Raw genomic sequence first — 25,712 nt, forward strand, 5'->3', positions numbered from 1 at the left:
GTTCCAGCTTGAAGAAAAGGCTACATTCCGGCCAGGCACAGTGGCTCATGCCTGTAATCCCAGCACTTTGGGAGGTTGAGACGGTGGATCACGAGGTCAGGAGATCAAGACCATCCTGGCTAACATAGTGAAACCCTGTCTCTACTAAAAATACAAAAAATTAGCCGGGTGTGGTGGCGGATGCCTGTAGTCCCAGCTACTCGGGAGGCTGAGGCAGGGGAATGATGTGAACCCAGGAGGAGGAGCTTGCAGTGAGCCAAGATCGTGCCACTGCACTCCAACCTGGGTGACAGAGCAAGACTCGTCTCAAAAAAAAAAAAAAAAAAGAAAATGCTACATTCCAGTTTGAAGTTAGTGAAAATAAGGATGAATGTTTTCCCCCATTCAAGTTCATATATATACTCTTTGGGCATCTGTAGACCTCCAGGTTAAGATCAACCATGCTGAGGAAATGACAGCTCCAGAAATGATGTGGAAGTAGGTTGCCCTTCAAGGATTTTTTCTAGTCACCAGCTCTGTTAACTGGATCATTCTAGAATCCCAGGGAATGGGGAAGGTAGTGAGCTGACTCCTGAGAATTGGCTACATCTAGGTCCCTCTTCCTTCATCCCTTCAGCAAAGCTTTGCTCAGAGCTCTCTGGGTGCAGAACCAGCTCCCCTTGACAATTCCCTTTTAATTTGCATGTGCAAGCATGGCCACCAGGAGACATTGACAAACAGTGCAGATGCCAGGCATGGGAGGAAGAGAGAAAGAAAGCATAAATTCTTCCAAACGGTATTTTGGGGGAGGTGTGATGAAAGCTATGTCAACCGTACATTATTGAGTGTCTCACCAGATTTGGAAACAGCATTAACAGCATTAAAATATTTGAGGAACCTTTCTAGTGTTCGTTTAGACAGATATAATTCTTCTCAAGCAGTCGCTAAAGGAATTTGATATTCTAAAGAGATGGTGAGCTGCTATACAGCCAGGGTTACATAGAAGTATTTAGAAGAGGTTAAACATTTCTGGAAACTTACAACATTTTTATTTCTAATTTTATTGAATTGTGATTCAACGTAGCTTATCTTTGTTACCCAATCCATGGGAGAATCTCTTTAGGATATGTAATATTTATAATATTTGTGTGTGTATATCTATATATAAATGTGTGTTATAGGTGTGTGTATATTATATAAAGTATAATGATTATCCAACTGTTTTTACCTATCCGTCTACTAGATTTGTTCAATTCTTAAAAAGGTCTATTGAAATCTCTCACTATAATTGCATTGTTTCAAGGTTTTCAAGTGAATCTCCCATAATAATTGTACTTTCATTTTGCAAAAGCAAAGCACTTAAGCAAAAATGATTACATCTGTAATAATTACCTATAATAATTTTTGCTTAAGTGCCATGTTATCGGATGCATAAAGTTTTATGATTGCTGTAGCTTCTCCATCAATTGTGCTTTTTATCATTATATCATATATCATATCCATTCATATCCGTATATCATATCATTATATCATATCCATTCTTAACCTCGTCAACCTTAAATTATACCTTGTCACTCCTCTTTTGCTTCTGTTTGCATTTGATTGGTGTGGTCACCCATCAGTCATCCTTCACTCACCACACTGTCTTCAGTGCTTTTCTTTTAAACACCATACAACTGAGCTTCTTTCTTTCTCTTTCTCTTTATTTATTTATTTATTTTCTTTTACACTCGCTCAGACACTCTAGATTTTACTGGAAGAATGAAGTTTATTCTCATTTGGTATAATAACTGATACATTTGATTTTTCTTCCATCTTTTTGTTTATTATTTATTTCACGTTGTGGCTTCTTCTTACTTTCTCTTTAGTTTTGCAGTCAGATTCTAAGTTGTTATATTTCAACTTTTAAATTTGAAAGTTATTATTTACTTTTCCTAAATTTTCCAAATTCTTAAAGTAATTCTTTTCTAGTATTTGAAAACAAACTTTCAACTATTTTCTCCACCAGCGCCCTCCAGCTCCGCTCCTCCCTCTGTGAGATGAGACCTTAGGCCTATATTTTCTCCCTTGCCTTCCCTCTTTTTGCTAAAATGAGCCAGTTGAAATGCCTGCTCTCTCCCCATCAACTTTCAACTTCTAGATTTTGCAAAAATAGCTTAGTGCTTTATTTCTAGAAAACGCTTAGATTTTCCTTTGTATTATGTCCTTTTTTAACTTCAAGAATCCTTATTTAGCACTTACACTTCACATTTGCAGTCCATGTAACCCTAGCTTGTCCAACCCATGGCCTACAAGCTGCATGTGGCCTAAGGTAGCTTTGAATATGGCCCAACAGACATTTGTAAACTTTCTTAAAACATTATGAATTTTTTTTGCTTCTTTTTTTTTTTTTAAGCCCATCAACTATCATTAGTGTTAGTGTATTTTATGTGTGGCCCAAGACAATTCTTCTTTCAGTGTGGCGCAGGGAAGCCAAAAGATTGGACACCCCTGCTATGTATACTCAAGTTTACAGCATGACACTGGTGGCTTTTTTCCTTCCCCCTTTCCCTAGTTTGATGTCTCCATTTGGATGCATTTGCTATTTGGCTGGAGCTCTTTTGTGAGTCTAGTGGTCCCTTGAGGTTCTCGGGAGGATTGGTTCCAGGATACCTCCTCCAAACCCAAATCCACAGATGCTCAAGTCCCTCAAGTAAAATGGCATAGATATTTGCCTGTAACACACACACAGCCTCCCATTACTTTAAATAATCTCTAGATTACTTATAATATGTCATACATTGTAAAGGCCATGCAAATAATTGTTACACTGTATTGTTTTGATTCATATTACTTTTTGCCATTGTACTTTTATTTTTCATATTTTTTCTAATATCTTCAATCCATGGCTGATTGAATCCAAGAATGCAGAACCTGGAGATACTGAGGGCCAACTGTATTTTTTCAATACACTGCTCTTTCACCCTGATAAGTGAGAGATAGCTTGTTGGTGTATGGAATTTGTGGAGTGAAATACTTTTTCCCTGGAGTCTGTAAGAGTTCCTGTCCACTGTCATTTGGTTTCTAGTGTTGAGATGAGAAGACTGAAGCCAGGCTTATCCTTTTTTGGGGTAACTTGCTCTTTCTGTCTGGGAAGTTCCAGGATGTTTTCGTCTTTCTTCTTTTCCGTCATGATTTCCATCTATGCTCTATCCTTTTGCTTTGCACTTTGAAATTGTTTTTGACTTGATTTTTCCTGACACTATTAAGTTTGCTAAATTGACCACCTATCCTTTTATTCATTTGCTCAACTTAAAAAAATGTTTAGATCAATAATCATATTTGTATATCAGAATTTCGCGTGTGTGTGCTCCACAGGTGTTCTGTTTTTCTTAAGCGCTCTTTTATGTTCTGTTCAAATGGATGCCTCCAACAGAAGTTCTGCCAATTTTCTTTGCAGTCCAAAGGCCCCCACTGGATGTGTTGTTTTTCATCCTTGGCTCGTTTGGCTCAGGTGTGGCTGTGAGAGAATCTCATCAGTGGTGGATTAGTGATGTCTGTCAGGCCCGCTGCTCGGTCATAGTCTCTTTTTGCTCTCCCAGCTCTCTGCTCACCTGTTCCGTGCCTTTGGGCCTTATTAGGGGATGGGGAGTTCTTCCTGTGGGGTGAGATAGTTGGAAGGGTGAGAATCTGTGATTCTCTATAGAGTGAACTCTTCTTAGGATCCAAAGCTCCTCCAGCTCTGCTCTAGACCTCTTCAGCCTCTCTTTCCAGACTCTGCTAGACTTTCCAATAATCCAAGTTTCAAACTTCACCTTTCTCAGCTGCCTGTGAGCCCCCCCAGCTGCTGGGCTCAGAAGGGGCAGACAGATTTGATTTGGGAGCAAAGAGGGTACGAAAGACATTTAGGGCAGGGCTTTCCCAAATCCATCTGTAAACTATTACTACTTTATATTTATAAAAGTGAAACGCAATGATTGTAAAAATAAATAGAACAGAATTTTTCAAAATAAAAAGTAAAAGGGTCTCCTTGTTTCTGTCCATTCTTCAGTGGGTAGTCCCTGTTAATATGTTGTGGATCCTTCAAATATTCTGTGTACTTACATATGTATATATAAATACAAGTAGGATCACACTATAAACACAGTTTTGCAACTTGGTATTTTCTCCTCAATATGTTAAGGATATTTTTGTTAATGTGAATTCATATAGGCTTCCCACATTTCTTTTGATGACTGCATGAGTTTTAAGTGTGAATGATTAAAATGTGTTTAATGGATGTTTGTTATGTGCAGTTTTCTCTATTCTAAACAATGATGCTTTGAAAATCTTTGTGTACATCTGAATGTATTTCTGTAGACCTGATTACTAGATATGGAATATGTGGGTCAAAGGATATATGCATTTTAAATTTTAATAGCTTCTGCCAAATTTCTTTCCAAGAGGTTGAGCATGTTATTCTTGCATCTGAGAGTAACATCTGAGAGAACTGCTGTTTCTCATAGTCTGGCTGATGCTGTATTATCAAGTTTTAGTTGTTAGTTTGAAAAATAGGCCGGGTGCGGGGGCTCACCCTGTAATCCCAGGACTTTGGGAGGCCGAGGTGTGTGGATCACAAGGTCAGGAGTTCAAGACCAGTCTAGTTAACATGGTGAAACCCTGTCTCTACTAAAAATACGAAAATGAGCTGGGTGTGATGGTGTGCACCTGTAGGCCCAGCTACTCCAGAGGCTGAGGTGGAAGAATCACTTGAACCTGGGAGGCAGAGGTTGCAGTGAGCCGAGATCACACCACTGCACTCCAGCCTGGGCACCAGAGCAAGATTCCATCTCAACAAAATAAATAAATAAATAAAAATAAATAAAAGTAGTATCCTACTTTGCTTTAATTTGAAAATTTTAAATTATGACTGTGTGGTACATTTTTTTATATGCTCACTGTCCAATTACTTTTCTTCTGTGAATTGCTTCTTCAGGTTTTTTCTTCCTTTGTTCATTGAATTGCTGATCTTTTTTTTGATTTGCAGTTCTTTTTAACTTAAGGAAGTTAGTTCCATGTCTGTCATTTGTGTTGCAAAAATGTTTCCCAGTGTGTTTTTTGTCTTCAGCATTTTAGTTTTTTTTTTTTTTCTGTACTGCATTTTTAAAGTTGTGTTGTTTTTATTAACCTTTTGACCTTTTTCTTCAGGTTTCATGTCTTGTTTAGAAAGATCTTCCTTACTTTAAGATGACAGCTATCCAAAAAATTAACTCATGGTTTCTTCCTCTACTTTTATGGTTTCATCTTTCACATGTAAATCTTTGATCTGTATCAAATGTATTTTGGTGTAAGGAGTAGAGAAGGAATCCAATGTAACTTGTTAAATTTTTTTCTAGTTGGCTATTTCATCCAACATCATAGTTACAGTCCATCTTTTTCTGACTGACTTGGAATGCCACTTTTATCATAGATTGAATTCCCATGAGGCTGAATTTTTTGTTGAATGATTTAAAGTCTATCCAAAGGGAGAGGCTCATAAATGAGTGTTTTGAGAGTTTGACTCATGAGTGAAGAGCACTCTATTCCCGGGAAAATGGCCAAGGGAGTGAAATTGGAACTTTCCCCCTTGCTTCCAGTTGGGCGTCCTTCTGTGCTCATCTGCCTTCTTGTTATTGGTATTACAGATATCTGAGAAATATGGGCTGCCTGTGGAGAAGATAGCAAAGCTTTACAAGAAAAGCAAAAAAGGGTAAGAAAGAAACTGAACTTAAATTGACTTTCAAATCAGATAAGTCCACATGATGCCTTAAAAATAAAATGATGCCTGTCTTTTGTTAGGTCTGTTGCCCACTTTTCATAAAAATTGTGTCCTTCTTCCAGAGAATTGCAGAGCAGATTGGGTTTGGAAGATCTTTAGGGAGAGAGGGAAGGAGGGAGGCAGTGCATTGGCACTATGTCAGCTGAGATGCCCTATTGCAATGACAAGATGGGCAGGAAGACCACAGAGGTCTGGAGGTGCTGAGGACACTGGGGAGAACGCCGAAGTCACCTTTGTGCAGGGAGTGGAGTTTGTAGGGAATCACGTATGGCCCTTGGGGTTGGTTTCTGGGTGGCATACTAGGAACAAGAAATGGTTTGGAACATAGGGGATTCTTCTAAGGTAGTTATCAAGAAAATGTTCTCAAATGATCATTGGACCTGTGTGTTCTCATTGTTAAGAACAATAGGTCATATTTACTGGGTGTTCAGTAGGTTCGTGGTCCCTTCCTAAGTACTTTACATGTATTTCTCTATTTAGTTCTCACCAGTCTATGAGGTGGAATCTCTTATCTCTGATTTATTGATGAGGAAAGCAAGCCAGAGGGGCTTGAGCATCTCACCCAAGGTCTCATGTTCAGTAGGTAGAGCACAGATTTGAACCCAAGTCTGTGTCCTCAAAGCTCAAGTGCTTAGCTCCCAGGTTCTGCTGTCTGACTTTCTGTGTGGGCTTCCTATGTGTAAGGGTCTAAGAGTAGGGGCCACAGGAGCTAGCGTACGTGCCAGGAGAGGGTATCTGTCGACTCAGCTTCTGGGGTATTTTCCTACCAAAAGCAGAAGATGAGTCTTTCAACTGTTCTCTGGATCACTTTCATAAAGGAAATTGGATTATCTGGGAAGCTGAGGCTCTCTGAGTGATGAGTCCTGTTGGTTGATTGGAGGATCCGACAGGAAACCCTTTCCACCTGAGCTCTTGTTGGAAGATTCACTAAAATGCACATTATACTTCTTGCCAAGGTCAGTGTAGTAGGCTGGGCGTACTCCTCTGACAGTGAGATTTGAGTGGTGTCTCACAGTCTTATTGCCGAGCAGAAATCCTCAGTGCAGAGGTACATGCTGATGATAACATTTTGCTTTCATCAAGCTCTGTGTCAGGTGTTGTGCTAAATGTTTTTATCCTATAAACAATCCTTTAAAGCTGGGTGACTGCTCTTATTTTTACAGAAGAATAAACTGAGGCTCTGAAAGGCTAACAGCTTGCCTGCTGACACATAACTGTAAAATGATAGAGTCAGTGGTTCATTCTCAAACTAGCATCTGTCTGACTTCAAATCATGAAATTGGCTTAAGGAAATTATGGAAGTCTCTGGAAGCTGTTGGCTTTCTTAAAACTCTACCAGGGATACTTAGCCAAGGAGTAGGTCATAGGTGGTAAAGTACAAGTGTCAGAACGAGGTAAAGCTAATTTCAAAATCAAGCTCAGCCATGCACTAACTGAATGAACTTGGGGAAACAATTTAACCTTGGTGAGCTCAGTTTTCTCATTTGCAAAATGGCGATGATGACACCTACCTTCACAGTGGCTGTGAGAACTAAATACAAGGTCAACATGCTCAAAAAAGGGTAGCTGCAATTCTTGCTTATTTTCCTCTTCCTCCTAAAAGTAGAGGCAATGCCTTTTTAAAAACGCATTTTCATAGAGGCAATATGGTTTAATGAAAAAGAGGGGGCCTAATAATTTAGGTCCTGGCCCTGGTAATCACTAACTCTGTCATTCTGGGCTTCCTAACTTCCCTGGGCCTCAGTTTACTCATCTATAAAGCAAGCGGGTTGGGTTGAAAGTTAGTTCTGAGAAATTGAGGCTTTGCTTTCCTCAAACTAGTTTTTGGGGAAAGAAAACAGAATGAGGGTCTTCCCCTGCCTTGTGTCCTTTCTCCTCCACTCCTCCCAGCCTCCACCGCAAAAGAATGGCTACGAGAACCCCCAGCCTGGAGCTCCCCTTGCCCTGGGCACATTGTTCACCACGTCTTTGTTTTTCATACCCCTCCCCTCTCCATGGCAGCATCTTGGTGAACATGGATGACAACATCATCGAGCACTACTCGAACGAGGACACCTTCATCCTCAACATGGAGAGCATGGTGGAGGGCTTCAAGGTCACGCTCATGGAAATCTAGCCCTGGGTTTGGCATCCGCTTTGGCTGGAGCTCTCAGTGTGTTCCTCCTTGGGAGAGACAGAAGCCCCGGCCCCAGAACCCGGAGACCCGTCTCCCTCATCTCACAACTGCTGTTACAAGACTATGCTGGGGAGTGGGGCAAGGGACAGGCCCCACTGTTGGTGTGCTTGGCCCGTCCACTGGCACCTACCACGGAGCTGAATCCTGAGCCCCTCAGGAAAGTGCCTTAGGCCTGTCGGATTCCTATTTATTGTCCATCTTTTCCTGGAGTCCGGGTCCAGGCCTTCCAGGACTCTGCAGGTCACTGCTAGCTCCAGATGAGACCGTCCAGCATTCCCCCTTTGAGAGAAACACTCATCCCGAACAGCCTAAAAAATTCCCATCCCTTCTTTCTCACCCCTCCACATCTCCTGAGTGGCTGGACAAAATGAGCTACTTCTGGGTGCAGTAGTCATAGGCGGGGCGAGAGGTGGATGCCCACTTTCTGGTCAAACACCTTCAGGTTGCTCTGGGGAAGGTCGTCTTGCTAAATACCTCCAGGGTTCCCAGCAAGTGGCCACCAGGCCTTGTGCAGGAAGACCATCGGCCACCGTGTAATTAGTAAGTAACACATAAAGTCTGCCTGTCTGCATTGTACATAGTGTTTATAATATTGTAATAATATATTTTACCTGTGGTATGTGGGCATGTTTACTGCCACTGGCCTAGAGGAGACACAGACCTGGAGACCATTTTAACAGGGGTTTTTGCCTCTGTGCCTGTTCAGGAGACATGCCGGGCTAGGGAGAGGGCCTTTGGGATGTTAAGGTGACTGCAGCTGATGCCGAGATGGACTCTGCAGTGGGCGTACCTGGGGGCTCGTTCCCTGTCCCCAGAGGAAGCCCCCCTCCCTCTCCACAGGCATGACTCTCCTTCGAGGCCACCACGTTTATCTCACAATGATGTGTTTTCCTTGACTCTCCCTTTGAGCTGTCTCGTGGGAAAGGCCATCCTGTCTGAGACCCCAGCTCCTTCTCCAGCTTTGGCTGCGGGCACAGCCTGAGCTTTCTGGAGAGCCTCTGCAGGGGTTTGCCATCAGGGCCCTGTGACTGGGCCTGCTGCAGAGCTCCTTGGCTATCATGAGAATCCTGGACACTGTGCCGTGCCTCCCAGTTTACAAGCCCTTCATCTCAAGTGGCCCTTTAAAAGGCCTGCTGCCGAAGCCCCTGAGTTGGCCGGCTGGGGCTTCCTCCTGGGCCACCAGACGGAAAGGGGCGATTGTTTGCCTCGCTCCTGCATGCTGGGTTTTAAGGAAGTGAGTGAGAAAGAATGTGCCAAGAGACCTGGCTCCCGTGAAAACAGCCTCAGGAGGCAAACTGGGAGAGAGAAGCTGTGGTCTCCTGCTATATGCCCTGGGAGCTGGAAGAGAAAAACACTCCCCTAAACAGTCACAAAATGATGAACCATCATGGGCCACTGTTCTCTTTGAGGGGACAGGTTTAGGGGTTTGCGTTCGCCCCTGTGGCCTGAAGCACTAGCTTTTTGGTAGGTAGACACATCCTGCACCCAAGGCCCTGGGTCTAGGACAGGTTCTCTACAACGGCCCAGATTTGTTTGTAAAGCACTTTGACTCTTACCTGGAGGCCCCTTCTCTCAGGGCTTCCTGTGCTCCCGCCTCATCTGCCCCTGAGATGCAGAGCAGGGTGGAGGGGCTGCTTCTAGCTCAGCTGTTTCTCCTTGAGGTTGCGGAGGAATTGAATGGGACAGAGAGCAGGTGCTGTGCCCAAGAAGATCTCAGAGCGGCAGTGAGGGGTCACCTTTCTGTGTGTCCTCTGGGCATGTTAACCCTTCCTGTGGTGCCAAAGGTTTGCATCGTGGATCCAGCTGTGCTCCAGTTTGTCCCCTCCTCCTCCACTCTGACTGCCACGCCCTGGACCAGCAGCTTGGGGACCCTCCAGGGTACTAATGGGGCTCTGTTCTGAGATGGACAAATTCAGTGTTGGAAATACATGTCGTACTATGCACTTCCCATGCTCCTAGGGTTAGGAATAGTTTCGAACACGATTGGCAGACATAACAACGGCAAATACTCGGGCTGGGGCCTAGGACTCCAGAGTAGGAAAAAGACAAAGATTTGGCAGCCTGACACAGGCAACCTACCCCTCTCCCTCCAGCCTCTTTATGAAACTGTTTGCCAGTCCTGCCCTAAGGCAGAAGATGAATTGGAGATGCTCCACATGTTTCCTAAGTCCTTGAGCAATCGTGGTGGTGACAATTGCCACAACAAGGGATTTGAGGCCAGTGCCACCAGAGGGTGGTGCCGAGTGCCACATCCCTTTCGATCTGTTCCCCTCTGCGTCTTCGGAGCACCCCAGCTTGCCTTTGATGTGTACGCTGTGTATGTTAGCTGAACTTTGATGAGCAAAATTTCCCGAGCAAAACACTCCAAAGAGATAGGAAAACTTGCCGCCTCTTCTTTTTTGTCCCTTAAATTAATCAAACTCAAATAAATAAGCTTAAAAAAATCCGTGGAAGATCATGGACATGTGAAATGAGCATTTTTCTTTTCTTTCTTTCTTCTTTTTTTAAACAAAGTCTGAACTGAACAGAACAAGAGTTTTTCCTCATACATCTCCAAATTGTTTAGACTTTATGAGTGTTTAGAAGTTGAGACCAACAGAAAAATGCAGTCAGATGTCATCTTGGAACTGGTTTCTAAAAGAGTGAGGCATGTCCCTGCCCAGAAACTTAGGAAGCGTGAAGTGAATCAAATGTTTATTTTCCTTCTTATTTAAAATCATGAAAACGCAACAGAAATAGAGGGTTTGTGCCAAATGCTATGAACGGCCCTTTCTTAAAGACAAGCAAGGGAGATTGATATATGTACAATTTGCTCTCATGTTTTAAAAAAAAGGTAAATGTAACTTAATAGTTTTGTAAATGGGAGAGGGGGAATCTATAAACTATAAATACAGTTATTTTATTTTTTGTACATTTTTAAGAAGAAAAAAATAAATATTCATAACATAAGAGTAAAACAACAGTGCCTGGTGCTTTCTGCGTGGCCAGTATTGGGGATTTTTACCTGGTTGGAGAGAGGTTTCTGTGTGATGTGGGAAAATTCTAGCTGCCTACCCCGCCTTCAGGTCCTGGGCTTCAACAGAGCAGGGATTTCCTGGTAAAGTTACTTTGCTGTGCTTCACCCCAGTGTTAAATGTGAGGAGGACTGAAGGACTTCCAAGGCTTCTGTGTGACCACGGCAGGCTCCCCAGGGTGATTATTCTTGGCCAGTCCCTTGGGGCAGGGAGTTGGTTCTGTTCACTTGCTTCTGCCCATCCTCTCTCCCAGGCACACTTGCTCGCCCTTCAATTTCCACAAAAGCTTTCTGCTTCCTTAGTTCACCTGCACCAACCTCCGCATGGAGGCTGAAACCATGTGGCTCAAACTCCAGTTTTCTCACAGTCTCTTGCCCTGGAACCCACAGGCTCCTTAGGATCTGTTGGCTCGAACGTGAACACCTGTATGCACTATCCCGGTATCTGCTGGGGTTTCGTTGGTGGGCACCACTCTGTGGGGCTGCCCACACTCCTTTAACCGCTGTCCATGATTATCTCCCAAGAGCAGCTCTGTTCCAAACAAGTAGCGTTTCTACATTCTTCTACATCTTCCCATCTCTCTGTCTATCCATGTCCACAGCTTTCAAATCTTGGCTAAACATTTGCCTTTAGGAAACCTCTCTTGACCAACTTCAACTCCAGCGGCATCTCCAGTGGCCTCCATGCCTAGACCAGGGGCTGGGAAGTGAGGGGCTGGAGGAAGCGCTCACTGCAGAGCCTTCTGGAGAGATCCTGGGATTAGAAACGGGCCCCAAGGAGTGTTGTCATGACTGTGTTCCACAGCCTTATTAGGAGGTCTTGGTGCTCTCCCCAGCTGCCCAAGTAGGTCCAGCTGAGGGCATGAGTTGGTCTCCACATCTCCTGAGACAGCCTCCCCCTTGGCCTGTGGCAGCCACGGTCCTGCTGTTAGGTGCTCACCATGTGTGCCACCCAGCTCCCTGGAATGAGATGCTGGTTGGATAGGCGATGATGGCTAATTGTCATTGTCGTGAAGTCTAGTACCAGCTCTTGCCTTCCACTCTCTACACTGATTCAGTTCAATTACTCTGGACCTGATGTTTTGCCATGTGCTGGAGAGAGAGAGGCAAGTTAGACATAGTCTGCCCTCATAGGAGGCGGGGTGCAAAAGGATAGTGATCTGGTGTCTATCAGCACAGTGACAAACATTTGCCCTGGGAGAGTCAGGGCTGTCATCTCCCTAGTCCTAAGACACATAGACCCCTCTTACCCTTAGACATTCTGGATATGATGAGAAGTCACCACTGTGATCCTCACTTTGGGAAGGCTGCCGACTCGACGGTTGGAGCTCTTTGTTCCTGGGGGGTCAATGGGAAGGTTAAGGGCAAGGTCGCTGTGTCACTTGAGGTCCTCCAAGATGTAGATGACATGATGGGATTAGAAGTTTAGCAGATTTATTGGAGGAAGTCCATGTGGAAAAAGTCTCAGACCATAGCACAGTTCCCAGAAAGTCTCAGCCAGGTCAGTGGGGAGCCCCAGACAATGGTCGCCCACAGGAGGAGTCCCACTCTGGGCAAGAAGGCCCAGTCCTAATGCCCTGCCACAGACAGCCACGGCCCTAACGCCCCTGCTGTGTGCAGCCATTCACCTCCCGGGAGAGCATGGCCTCAGAGGGGCTCCACAGGCATGGCACCTGGAGCCTGGCAGGCCACTCTGCTCTCAGCTGCAGGTTCTCCTAAGGGAAGATTGGAGCAAGGCCAACCCCTTCTTTTAAAAAGTCTCCAATAAACAGTCAGTCAGGCTGCACTTAACTTCCCTGAGTGGGTTTTCTGCACTATCACCCTAGTACGACACGCCCTTTCTTCCCAGGAGTCCTTCGTCCCTATATGTCTCTGAGTTCTCTTAATGGGTGCATGGGATTCATTTTAGAAGCTCAGGAATGAATTTTGGGGACTCCGGAATTCTACAGCGGGACCTCTGATCAGCGAGAAGCAGCAAGAAAGAGGAAGAGGATGGTGAAAAGGCACCAAGGTGAACATCACCCGCTTGATCCCTGGCAGCAAACACCCCTCATGGACCACTGTGGAAAGAACTTGATTTCTGTTCTGCCATGGGATGGAGGTGTAAGCTACTTTGTAATTGTTTTCAAGGCATTGGCTGTGAGCTTGGTCTCCTGCTTCTTTGCTAATAACCCCAACCCTCCCCACCCCCATGCCTACCTCCAAGATTGCATATAGTGCTTGGTTCTGTGTTCGGCCGCCACTGGACACTCAATGGGAACCCAATAAAGTGATTAAATACTGGTACCGGAAAAAAAATACATCTTGAGACAGTGTCTTTACCCGTCTGTCTTCATGAGGATTATGTATTGGTAGCAGAGGTGAGTATTTAATAAGGGTTGGAAGGCCCTGCTACCCCTGCACTTTGAAGCATTTTCACTATTTCTTTTAGAGAACTATTAAAATGTCAGCCATTTCCTGGAATAGTGTTAGAAAAGAAGTCATGAAATAAGACTGGGATGCTCTCAGAGTAATCATTGTGTGCATCCCCAAGGGTGTACGGGACCATGCATTTTACGTTAGCACCCAGTACCGCAAGTGCCCAGGACCTGTCTAAGTCCTGGACATGTGGTCAGCATTCAACTGTAGAGAACCCTGCTTGAAATGAATAGATCATTGGTGATACCCTCAGCCTGAATATTTTTCCCTATGCAATCATCTGTTCCAGGTGGATTTGACTGATACTCTACTGACTTAGAAAACATAGACTCAATGTTTTTTTCTCTGTTTCTTCGGCCACCTCCAAACCAGAATTTTTCGGGAAAGTGTTCACCATACTTCTGGCAAAGACAAGCCAGGCAAGAGAAGGAGGTCCATTCCTTCAAAGGCAGCTCTTGTGTTCTCCTTTGCCCTTGACTGAGAGAACACTTGGACTCTTCCTCAGCTGGTGGGTACCAAACTAGGATGTGTGGGGACTCAGTTGGGTTGGGGCAGCAGGAAAATGCCCTGAAAATAGGAGCCTCAGGTTTGGAAATTTGCTGGAAATTCCCAGGTTGCTGGTAGGCAGGCTTCTGATGAGACTGGAGACACCCAGACACCTTCTCAGGATCAGACTTGTGTTATTCATGCTCAGGACTCATGGTGTCAGGGCCATCACTGGTCCATAGTGGCCGACTGTGTGCAGTAGGAAAAGATTCCCTCGAGGGCAACTCTACCCCCCACACAAGGTCTAGTTGGCCCGTGAGGCTCTCCCTTGGCTAACACTCAAGTTAGCAAGTTGGCAGCTCCTTTTCTCTACATTAACAGCCTCCTGTGCTGGAGGCAAGGCCAATGACAGCAACAATAGCCAACACTGTGATCGGAACTGGTTTTCAGAGTGTAGGCTCTGCCTCATGTCATCTTTTTCACTGAATCTTCTCAGGTTGAGAGGGGTGAAGAGATTATTTATTTCCTGAAGCTTACCCAGATCCCACTGAAGGGGAGGTTGCCTCAGTTTCTCCTTTTATTGTACTTAACATTTGGACTATAGTTTGAGGAAGGGGAGGAGATGGGAAGAAAGTGGAGACCATGGAGGGATGTAAGGAAGCTCATATAAAGACCAAAGATGCCTTGGAACAGAACTTTGGGGTCAGCAGCCTCTTTCATCCCCCACTCACACACCTTGGTTCCTTGCGTCGCTCTAGGCAGGAAGAACACCCAGGAGGAAGGCAGTATCAGAAGCTAGAGCCTCAATAAGGCACAGATTCAGCTGTGGCAGCAGTTTCAGCATGAAAATCTCATGTTCCAGACAATCATGTTAAACCAAAAACATGCTTTAATGCCAGGCAAGAGCTACACAGTCAACTGATATACGGGCCACTCCATAGGCTATGACTTATAAATTATATATTATTAAATCCACCGTGGGCATACTGATGGGATGGGACAACACCCCCAGTCCCCCAACCCCCGACTCTGAACGAGGTATGAACAGTCGAACACTCTGTAGAATCCTTCAGGTCATAAGCCACTTTATTCCAGTCCCTTGAACATCACAGGCTGATTTTATTTGGGACAGAACAGGTTTTATTTCCAAAGGTCCCTGAACACGGCAATGACAATGAACAGCCCAGCAGAGGAGTGACATAAACCTTGAGGCATGCAGCCTTCTGGGTGCTGTGGAGTCCCTTGGCCAAACTTGAGTGCGTTGGATTTGACATACGAAGACCTTCCTGGGAAGGAGAAGGAGAAAAGCCACCTCCGAGAAAATACAGACGGGGTCAGTGGCAGGCCAGGACAGGGACCATTTCCATACATTCTGGAAGTGTCGGCATTCATTGGCCTGCATGTGGCTCACTTTTCTTTCTGGAATAGCCGGAGACCTCTAGTCCTCACTCCAGCTCTAGGTTCCAAGGAACAGAGTGGGTCTGGCTCAACGAGATGTCTTGACTAAGGGCAGAGCCCGGGCAAGTTTCTCAAAACATTAACTGATTCCACCTACCAAAGTAGAATTAAAGGAAGGAATTAGGACTTCGATCCAGAGCAGGGGAAAGTGCGATGCAGCTCCTGAGCACTGCCAATAGGGCATGCTGGGTCTCCTCACCCAGTCTGCCTTCTGTGTCTTAGGTTAATTCGCTAGTTTTCAAAAACAGGTTTTAACACTTGGCCATGGAGGAATTTGGCAAGTCTTGGTACAGAACCACTGTGAGGAACTGACCCCTGGGGAAAGACTTGGATTATTTTTATAGAGTCTAGGTCTCAAAGTTTCACCCTACAGATTTGGTTCCTTTTGGTCTACCATACAAATTTGGATTTCTGCTACCAGTTACAGCAGACTCAAGTCATACATAGAAACCTGGAGGTTAGCATGTTCGGCCACGTTTTTCTCCTGGTTATGATGTCTCTCTTTCTGCGGTTCCTGTTCTTCGGCAAGTGGCTTGGCAGTAAATATACCCACTGGGGACCTCTCTGCCTTCTCTTACGGGCAAATTCCCCATGAACAACCTCAAGTATTTGGGCCTCCCTTTGCCAGCTACTTGCGAGAATATGACTCGCCTGTAACCAGCAAATTTTCACTCTTAGCTTTCAATTCAAATCAGTGTGTCTGAGGTCACCAGACCAAACAGCAACTCAGACTTGTGCTGTCACTTCTGGAAATAGAAGTCTGCATTCAAAGAGCACAGCAATGGAAAATACTTTTGGATTCTCCATCGGGGGGCCTTGGAAACCACAGATGCACTTGCCCTTGTCTTTATGATGAATTTGATGACTGCCCAACCTCTGACTTTTTAACAGGGGCAGGGAAACTGAATATTCCAGACCTGGCTCCCTAACCATGCACACAGATTAAACCACTGGGAAGTTCCAAGAATGTATGCAATTTTTTTTTTTTTTTTCGAGTCTGCAGAGTATTGATCTGCTCAGAAAAGCACCATGCCGCCAGTCTAATGCTGTCAATGGGCTGCTGGGCCTGGGAGGCAAACCACACTCCTGGCTCCCCATAATACATGTTAACATTGCTGTGCTCCAACTGTCCTGTCCCACTACCACCTGTTCTGCATCTGCCCTCTAGGCACGGCCACTCTGGAAACGCATTCAAAATTAAGGTTGGGCCCTAGTCAGGGTTACTTTGTATTTTTATGGAATATATAAAATATACTTGTCGATTGGTACATTTGTGCAAAGACAGATATGACTTCAAAACAAGACATAGACATTCATTATAGTTGTCTTACTTCACAATAAGCTACTAAAAACAGTCTTCTGGAATAAGATTGTATTAGTGCTCACTAAACATGCATTTCATTTAAACAAGGCAAAACACTTAATTTGGTCTGCAATACCCAATATGTTATATACAGCAGTCTTTTTATTTTATCACAATAGGCAACAAGATGGGTCTGGTTTTGAACTAGGTTACCATTTGTGTTTAATTTCCAAAGACACGCATATTAGCTCAACTAGTGTAAACCTGTGAAAGAATAGCTGAGCCATCTTTTTCCTCTCCTCTATTAATTTACCTTGAAATGTTCACAGCTTAGAAACTACAACCTGCTGGGGAAGAGGGGGGAGTGGGCCCCCATGGGGAAATGTCCCAGCTCCCTGGAATAGCCTCACCCCAGAGGGTAACTTGTTCTTGGGGAATCCAGCATCCGCTGCCATCCATCACCCCTACAGCGGCATGTATGACAACAGACCCAGGCGGGGAGTTTTGTCTTTCAAACAATAAGCCCCTTGAAGCTTGCAATAGAATCACGGGACTGGATGGGTTTCCCTTCTTTTCCCCCCACCCCCGAGTCTTAGGTTTTAGAACAGAGACATTAGAATCAAAAGAAAAAATAATAGTAACGCTTAAAAACCGTCAAACAATGAACACCACAAAGTCTGTCCATGCTCTCCACAAGCACACTGGGGCTCTGGGCATTCCCACGAAGCATCCACGACAAAAGAAGCTGAAGGCGTCACGGAGGAAGGCGCATCAGACCGCACAGGGGACGGCATCACCATTGATATTGTTTGGCAAAAAAAAAAAATTGTTAAAAAGAAGAATCAAAAGGGAACACAAGCAGCTCTACAATTCAATGGATGGGTGCAGGGCTCAGAACTGGCCGGCACTGCTCGGGTCGCACTGCAGGAGGCGCACTATGGACGGGTCGCTTTTGGCCCCTCGGATGAACTCCTCCAGGGAGAGTTTTCCTAGGAAGCAAGAGGACGGGTGAGTGGTGGCTGGTGGCAGCTGCATGAGCTTACACCCTTCCCACTCCTGTGTGCTGGGCAGCGTCGGTTCACCTTCTGCCTGCAGCCTCACTGCCGCTGTGATACACAGCACTCACCTGTCCCGGGGAAGAGCGCAGGGGACTCTCCAGGAACACTGCTGCCTCGTTCACCATGGCATTGCCAGCACTTAGGACAGTGCAAGTGGCAATCACACACCGCTGCCTGAGAGCGCACTGTGTGCCCGGCCCTGGGCCCGGGGCTGGGGAGAGGGTGCTGGATGACGCTGACCTGGTCCCTGACCTCCTGGCTCCAGGTGCCCTGGAGAGGCTCACTCAGCATTTGTAAAATAAGTGGCCCTCCTGCCTTTATGAGAACGAGCTGGCCTCTGGCAGCACCCAGTTGGTTCCCATGATGTTCCCCGGAGCCTTCTGAGCCACTTCGTGTTCTTCACGCCACTCTGTGTTCTTAGGTTTGCTGCAAGAGCCCATCCTATCTTGGGGAAGAAGTCGTGGACATAAGTGTTTGTTTATACAAACACCACGGGAAGACAGTTGTGCCTCCATCTGAGGTCAGGGGAAGAGCAGGGTATGTGTTCAAGGCGGAGGGTAACCCATGGGTTTCTGCCTCTCCGTTAGGGTGCTCTCCTGCTACCCTGATGGCTGGAGGAGGGAGGCTCAGCAGCCTGGGCTCCCACTCAGACCCCGGTGACCTTTCCTTTCTGCACACGCTGGGGCACGTATGGAATTCTTTTCCAGGAAGGCCCTTCTGTCACTTGAGGAGAGGAGGGGGCGGTGGGGTAGGAGTTGGGGGGACTGCAAGGCTTTCCCCATTCCTGGTGCTTCCAGAAGGACCCTTCCTGTTTGCCTACCTCGCCCCTGGGAGTGAAGTGACATGCTAGATTGGTAAATTTGGGAGGAATTGCCAGGCATCTTCGCCCAGCCTTGCCCTCCCTTTTTCTCTTGGAAGGAGCTGCACGAGAGAGGATTTATTTCCATCTGCTCCTCCAAGGGCAGCACCTGGCCTGCCTGGCTCTGCACGCCTGTGGGTTTTTCAGCACGCCCTTGGACTCTCACGCTAAGCCATAGCCTCCAGTGTCTCTCTCTCTTTTGACCTCTGTCCTCTTTTATTTTCCAACTTATTCCAAACCTGACAGGAGGGGGCCTCCCCCAACAGAAACACCAACAAACATATCTTCTCCTCAGCCACAATTCCCTCCCCACCAGAACCTAGTTCTTGTTTAACGAAACCCACTTTATCTCCATGAAGGAAAAACATAGGGATGTATTTATTAATTTATTTTTAATTTGTAGAGCTGATCCCCGCCAAGCTTTGTGTTCTGGCCATTTTTTATGAGTCCTGCCCTGTCCACAGTAGTTAAAATGGTGATGACTTCCTCCAGCTTGGCAAGGCATGACAGAAGGGAGACTGGTGTGGTCTCCGAACACTTTGCAATCTCTCAGAGGTCGGCTCTGGGAGGCACCAGCTGGAGGTAGCAGGGGCAGACCTGGAGCTCGGCATGATATCTGGCTTTCTTCAGTTAACTGTCTGCATGCTTCAGAGTTGGTTCCTAGGAGAACTTGCCTGTGGGCCCAGATTTTTCTCTTCGAATCAGAGGCCAGAGGTTAGTTCCCAAGAGCATCAGGTAAGCTAAATCTAAGGGTAGGAGACTCTAGGTGAGGTCTGCTCTGCTCTAGACAGGGAGGGGTGCAGGTGGCCATAATTCTGGGGTCCAGTAGCCAAGCACTGAGCTGAAGCACCCCATCCCCTGGTTGGGCTAAGATTTCTCTGAGAGTTGTGAACTTACAGTCCCTCTTCCTCCTTCCTTCTATGGCTCCCACCCTCCTCCCCCAACCCTAACCTTTGAAAATTTAATTTAATTTTAAACACAAGGTTTTCCCTTAGAAGGGCACAGGTCTTTAGCAGTGAGTTGTGCTCTGAGAATGCTAACTCAATCAGGGCTCTGTGATCCTACAGCAGCAAAGAACCAATGGAGAGAGCCTAATTCATTGCCTACGATCAACACAGAGTTAGGGCTTTATCCTGTGACATCTGATCTTCTCCCATCCTTTAGCCCTATCCTAAAGAGGTGTCCGGACCTAGAGCACAGCACAAACCCATTGTGCTTTTGAGTACCAGTAAAATCTGCAGTTTAATATCAACAAGTTAATTAAAATAATCCCATGCTTGTTTAGTCACAACTATTCATTGTAAATCAAAGCAAATAAAGGGACATAGGATGTTTCAAAATGGAATGGCACCTTTGTGGAGGAAACAAAGCAAGCAGATTGGCCCATACCACACAAACCCAGATTCTCAGGCAGCTCTACCTGGGCGGGGGATAAAAAGAGACAGAGGCTCTCTCTATGGCGAAGGCTTCTATTGTTCTGTAGATCAGCGCCAGGTGGGGGCCCAAGTGCATGTGCACATGGTTGACAAGAATTGCCAGGGCCTCTGAACAGATCGGGTGAGCTGATAATAACAGCAAGAGCTACAGAGCCTGGCCCTGAGCTCAGCGCTTTTCACTCAAGTATAACATTTAAATAGCGTTGCCAGATCTGGCAAATTAAATACAGGACGCCCCGTTAACTTTGAATTTCAGATAAACAGCAAGTGACTTTTTTAGTTTGGCATACTAATCCTAACAATTGTTTGCTGTTTATCTGAAATTCAAGGATAATTGGGCCTTCTGTATTCTCTCTGGCAATTTAAGATCCAAAATCCTTCTGTTAAGTTTGAAATTCAACTCTCTTTTTCACTTTGTTAGGTTTGAATTGTGGGTGGCACCATCCGGGTGGGAACCTGCTGGGCACCTTACTCCCTCACCACTAGCCCTGGCACCCCAGTGACTGTGGGAGCCCACTGTCTCTGGGAAACACAACATCTCAGTGCATGCACAGGAGACTCCAACAAAACCCCTTCGGCAGGCTGGAGTGAAGGCTGTCAGCACCTGGGTAGAACAACAGAATAACAACCCTCTCCCCATTTTGATGACCTGGACTGCAGGGCCCCAGCCTGCTGTGGCCTAAGCCTGTCCCAAGGATGGGTCTGTGCTAACAATGGTTTCTTGGGTCCTTTCATTCTTGCCCCACAAGATCCATTCTATTTTCTTGGAGGTAGAAGTTGACCTACAAGGAGGATAGAAAAGACTAGAAATAAGGCATTTCCCACAATTCTGGGCTCAGTTCTCCTGTGGCCACCTGGTCCTCTCCCCTCCTACCCACTCGGGAGGCTTGGAGGATGAGCCACTCGCATGAAGGACCTCAAGTGGCACTTCCCAGTATGGACTCCCCAGTCCTTCCAGCAACCCTCATCTGAGCTAAGCAGTGCAGCCCCCGCCTCCTACCATCTCTATTGGTGTCCATCTGGCGGAAGATCTTTTCTGTTCTTTTCTCTGGGGTTGACTCATCTTCAGGCATTTTCATTACGGAGGAAACCATCTTATAGATTGCCTGGGGACAGAAGCAACATGGTGGTAAGACAGAAAAACGGTATGGCACACAATCATTAAACCTCCCAAATGCGGGTTGAAGGGAATGTCCCCATCCGCATTGGACCTAGTCCTATCCCTGCTGATTGGTATAAGATGTGGCGGCACAGGTAGAAGAAGCTAGGCCCACAAAGCTTGTTCTCCTCCCGTGAGGACCTTCAGGAGGGACAACCAGCAGGAAGACCCTGTGTCTCCAGTGTTTTTTGTTTGTTTTTTGAGATAGGGTCTCTCATTCTGTCACCCAGGCTGGAGTGTAGTGGCACACTCCCAGCTCACTGCAGGCTCCATCTCACAGGCTCAAGCAATCCTCCCACCTCAGCCTCCCAAGCAGCTGGGACTAGAGGTACTCCTTACCACACACGGCTAATTTTAAAAAATTATATATTTATATATTTATTTATTTATTTATTTATTTTTGGAGAGACGAGGTCTCACTATGTTGCCCAAGCTGGTCTCAAACCCCTGGGCTCAAGCTTCTCCTACCTCTGTCTCCCAAAGTGCTGGGATTACAGACATAAGCTACCTCTCCTAGCCATCTCCATTGTTCATGTGCACACAAATCCCCTGGGAATCCTGTTAAAATGCAGAATCTGATTGGGTAGTGCTGGGGGAAGGGGCGGGGCTGAGAGTCTGTATTTTTAATGAGCTCCGGTGTGATGCTGATGCTGCTGTTCTAAAGACCCTGCTTTGAGAGGTAAGGTCCCCACTTTGAGGAGCAAGGCTGCAGATGACATTCCTCAGGCTAGAGAGGTAAGTGGATGCCTATCACGGACCCTTGAGAGTCCACAATGACCCCTCAAGGATGACAGACATGTGACACTCTGTAAGTGTGTGCCATATGTTCCCCCCAGGCAGACTTCCAGTCCATTCCAGTGCTTTTCCCCCTGTGTGTGACAATGGTCTCACGTTCCTTCTCAGCAAGCTCCCAGGTAGTTCTGAGATGGAAACCACCTGCCATCAGAGCTCTGAATTATTACACAACCTCAGGCCTGAGCTAAACTAGGTACAGCTATGACATCTGATGGGCGAAAGAGGATTCTGTGGAGTTTTGTAAGCACTACTGAAACTATCACCCCACTGCCTGTGACCTCCACATGGGACTCAGCAAGGGCCCAAAGGCCTCTGTGGTCGAAGGTAGTTTTTATTTGGGAAGAGGAATGAAAAGTCATTGTTTTTATCCCCAGATCATGACTTTCCTAATCAGAGTCACTTTGGGCATCTTAGTCTTGGGGACAAGTTTTAGAAAAAATAAATTTTGACAGGGAGTAGGCAGAAAATTTCAGAAAGTTCTGGAGCTCTAGGGGCAGCCAGGCAGGTGGAGAGGACAGAGAAAGGAAAGCAGCTGTGGGGAGTCACCTCCAAATGGGAAAGGCGGGAGCAGAAAAAGACACTGAAGGTTCAACCGAGTTGCTTTACAGTCTTGCTCAGGACCAACCCTGCCAGAAGTCCCTTACGCGTTCTGGATAAAGTAGGGTGAGTACTCTAATCTCAGTCCAAATAAGAATGAAAACGGACTCACCCAGTGTTCTGGCCCTTAGGCTGATCCCATCCCTCAGGGACGCCTCTGGACAGGCCCCCTGAGTCTGTCTCAAACCCACCCAACGTGGTTACTGAACTCCAGAGCTGACTCCGCGGCGACTTGTTCTGGGAGGTAAAGCACAGAGTTAGGGTGCTGTCTAGGATTATGAGTGTCCCTGGGGTAAGCTGAGCCATTTCATTCCCAAGAAATGCTCACCAAAGTGTGTTCTGGAGACAAGAGGGGAGCCATCGTCTGTCCTCCTAATCACGGTCCCCTGCCTGTCATCCCAGCCCAGGTCTACTCCACCAACTGTGCTGGGGCTGTAGTGCCATGTGCCTCACTGCCGGGGACACCTAAGTTCTTGGGGTAGCTAGGAAAGGCCAGAGAGATGGAGCTGTTTTTGCAAATGGGAGAAGAGAGGCCCTGAGATTTAACAGGCCCAGGTGAAGATTTAGTAACAGTAGACAGCAGGTGTCTTTTCACACCAGCAAAAGTCTTGAGGTCTAGCAACCTCTCCCCAGCTTGCTTTGCTCCCACAGTGGAAGCTTTTCGTAACTCTTGACTTAGTCAAAAGGGAATCGGCACCAACTAGGAAAACGTGCACACCCGTCACATACGTTTCGAGCTCATATGATCTAAATATTTGGTGAATTCTTAAGCCCAGAAATCTTAGGACAACAATAACACAACATCTAGAAATTGGCGTCCCTGCGGATCACATTAGCACAATCTCTTTAAAGGAGAGAGTGTGGAGCCGTTTCAGGAGTTGCAGAGGTGTTGTGGGGAAGAGCACTTATGGACAAGGGATGAGTTTATTTTTGCCAGAAGTTTTAAGGGGGCTGTGTATTTATTCATTCTCAATCTTCTTTGGGGCTGGACTGTTCCTTCTCCATGTCTGTCTGGCCTCAGTAAGGTTGTCTCATGTGGTACCTCTAGATGCCACTGGCTTTGTGCCTGTGACTGGCCATAGGAGGTGTCTCCCAGCTCGGATGCTCCACAAAGGCTGTTGTCAAGAGTCTGACAATATGATACGCTCCTTGGTGTCCTGGACAAGCAGCTTTGTTTATATTCTCTCATCTGACTGCTCACCTACCCCATCTCCCCTCCTCCTTGGACTCTTATCCATGTGTTAAGAATAGATTGAAATGTTACCCTCCTCCAGGAAGCCTTCCATCATCTTCCCTTCTTCTACTGCTATGTGTAATCTCCCTCCCTCGGGGCTAGCAAAGCGCTCCATCCCAGCCTCTCTTGTATCACTTCCTTCCATTTACCCTGAACTCATACCCAGGATGTTCTCCTTTTAGATGTGAGGGTAGCAGTCACATCTGGCTATTTTTTGAACCCCTGATAGTGCCTAACATAGGGTCTTGAATACAGTCAACCTCACTTAGTTTAGAGAATTTATTCAGGAATAACTGTCCCCTAGTTGCCCTCTCATTCTTTCCCCTCTCACCTTTCTTCTGCACTGCTCCAATTTACAAAGTTCCCCTTTATCCTTTTAAATGTTTTTTTCAGTTTCCTCTTTTCTTTTTCTCCTCTCTCTCTTCACATAATTAAACATATTCATGTGAAAACCCTTAAATATTTTTAATCTGTCAAAAGCTTTGAGCTTTTCCCTTAGAAACCATGCAAACCCACCCATCACTGCGGACGATCTCAGGTTTGGGGATTTAGAAGTTGATCCATGGACCCCAGGTCATGGAAATCCCTGCTCTTAGGTGACTGCTTCTTCATCCATCCACTCACTCAGTCATGCATCAAATATGTATAGGCAACTACTGTGTACCAGATATTGACATTGATCTAATCCTTTCCCTCATGGTTTTTGCTGTGAAATAAAGCAGACATTAGTAAAATAAAGAAATACACATAAAACCATTGTTGAGAAAAGTGCTAGAAAGAAGAGTGCATGGCTTCTGTGTTGACACAGTGGGAGAGTTAGGTTTTGCCAGAAGGGTTAGGGTAGGCTTCTCTGAGGACTGAGGATTGAGTAAAGATGTGAAGAAAGTATAGGGCTTAAGTAAGTCAGGGATGAGGGAACCACCACATGGAAGCCCAGGGTGGGAGTGTGGCAAGGAGGTCAACAGAGTGTGGGGGCGTACAGTACATGATGTGGGTCTAGAGCAAGCAGGGAAAGACCACTGAGGCCTCACAGTGTTTAGGGATCTGTATTTCTCCAATGAGCAACAAAAGATGGAAGTGTCATTAAATTTGATTTTCCTATTCACATTCATTTCCCAAATTTACCTCTGTTGCCTTCCTTATTTGCAGTCAGTGGTGTTCAGAGAATTGAAAACTAGTCATTTGCAACATACCAGAAGCAAAAGATAGCTAAAGCAGTGTTAAGAGGGAAATTTATAGCACTAAATGCCCACATCAGAAAGCTAGACGGATCTCAAATCGCCACCCTAACATCACAATTAAAAGAGCTAGGGAAGCAAGAGCAAACAAATCCAAAAGCTAGACAAAGACAAGAAATAACTAAGATTAGAGCAGAACTGAAGGAAACAGAGACACAAAAAACCCTTCAAAACAATCAATGAATCCAGGAGCTGTTTTTTTGAAAAAATCAACAAAGTAGACCACTAGCTAGACTAATAAAGAGGAAAAGAGAGAAGAATCAAATAGATACAATAAAAATGATAAAGGGTATATCACCACTGACACCACAGAAATATAAACTACCATCAGAGAATACTATAAATATCTCTAGGCAAATAAACTGGAAAATCTAGAAGAAATGTACAAATTCCTGAACACATACACCCTCCCAAGACTAAACCAGAAAGAAGTTAAATCCCTGAATAGACCAATAACAAGCTGCGAAATTGAGGCAGTAATTAATAGCCTACCAACTAAAAAAAGCCCAGAAGCAGATGGATTCACAGCCGAATTCTACCAGCGGTACAAAGGGGAGCTGGTACGATTCCTTCTGGAACTATTCCAAACAATTGAAAAGGAGGGACTCCTCCCTAACTCGTGTTATGAGGCTAGCATCATTTTGATACCAATACCTGGCAGAGACACAACAACAAAAAAAGAAGACTTCAGGCCAATATCCTTGAAGAGCATTGATGGAAAAATCCT

The 25,712-nt window shown here is 45.7% G+C and overlaps 2 protein-coding genes across 21 annotated transcripts in view; one reads left to right on the forward strand and one right to left on the reverse strand.

Annotated features, from left to right (window-relative positions):
• The window catches only part of GRHL2 (grainyhead like transcription factor 2), a 184,709-nt gene extending 173,821 nt beyond the window's left edge, over positions 1 to 10,888 (forward strand). For all 8 annotated transcript variants that reach the window (XM_065519483.2, XM_073999234.1, XM_065519484.2 and 5 more), the window contains 2 exons: positions 5,622 to 5,686; positions 7,757 to 10,888. In XM_065519483.2, the coding sequence (XP_065375555.1) occupies positions 5,622 to 5,686; positions 7,757 to 7,871 (180 nt within the window). In that variant the 3' untranslated portion in view covers positions 7,872 to 10,888. The remainder of the gene's footprint in view (positions 1 to 5,621; positions 5,687 to 7,756) is intronic.
• A 4,028-nt stretch (positions 10,889 to 14,916) lies between these two features.
• NCALD (neurocalcin delta) overlaps positions 14,917 to 25,712 on the reverse strand; it is a 444,446-nt gene continuing 433,650 nt past the window's right edge. For all 13 annotated transcript variants that reach the window (XM_045399198.3, XM_045399194.3, XM_045399195.3 and 10 more), the window contains 2 exons: positions 20,963 to 21,068; positions 14,917 to 17,598 (listed from right to left, as the gene is read on the reverse strand). In XM_045399198.3, coding sequence (XP_045255133.1) covers positions 17,501 to 17,598; positions 20,963 to 21,068 — 204 coding nt within the window. In that variant the 3' untranslated portion in view covers positions 14,917 to 17,500. The remainder of the gene's footprint in view (positions 17,599 to 20,962; positions 21,069 to 25,712) is intronic.

The sequence above is a fragment of the Macaca fascicularis genome, chromosome 8, assembly GCF_037993035.2.
Source record: "Macaca fascicularis isolate 582-1 chromosome 8, T2T-MFA8v1.1".
Lineage (NCBI taxonomy): Eukaryota > Metazoa > Chordata > Mammalia > Primates > Cercopithecidae > Macaca > Macaca fascicularis.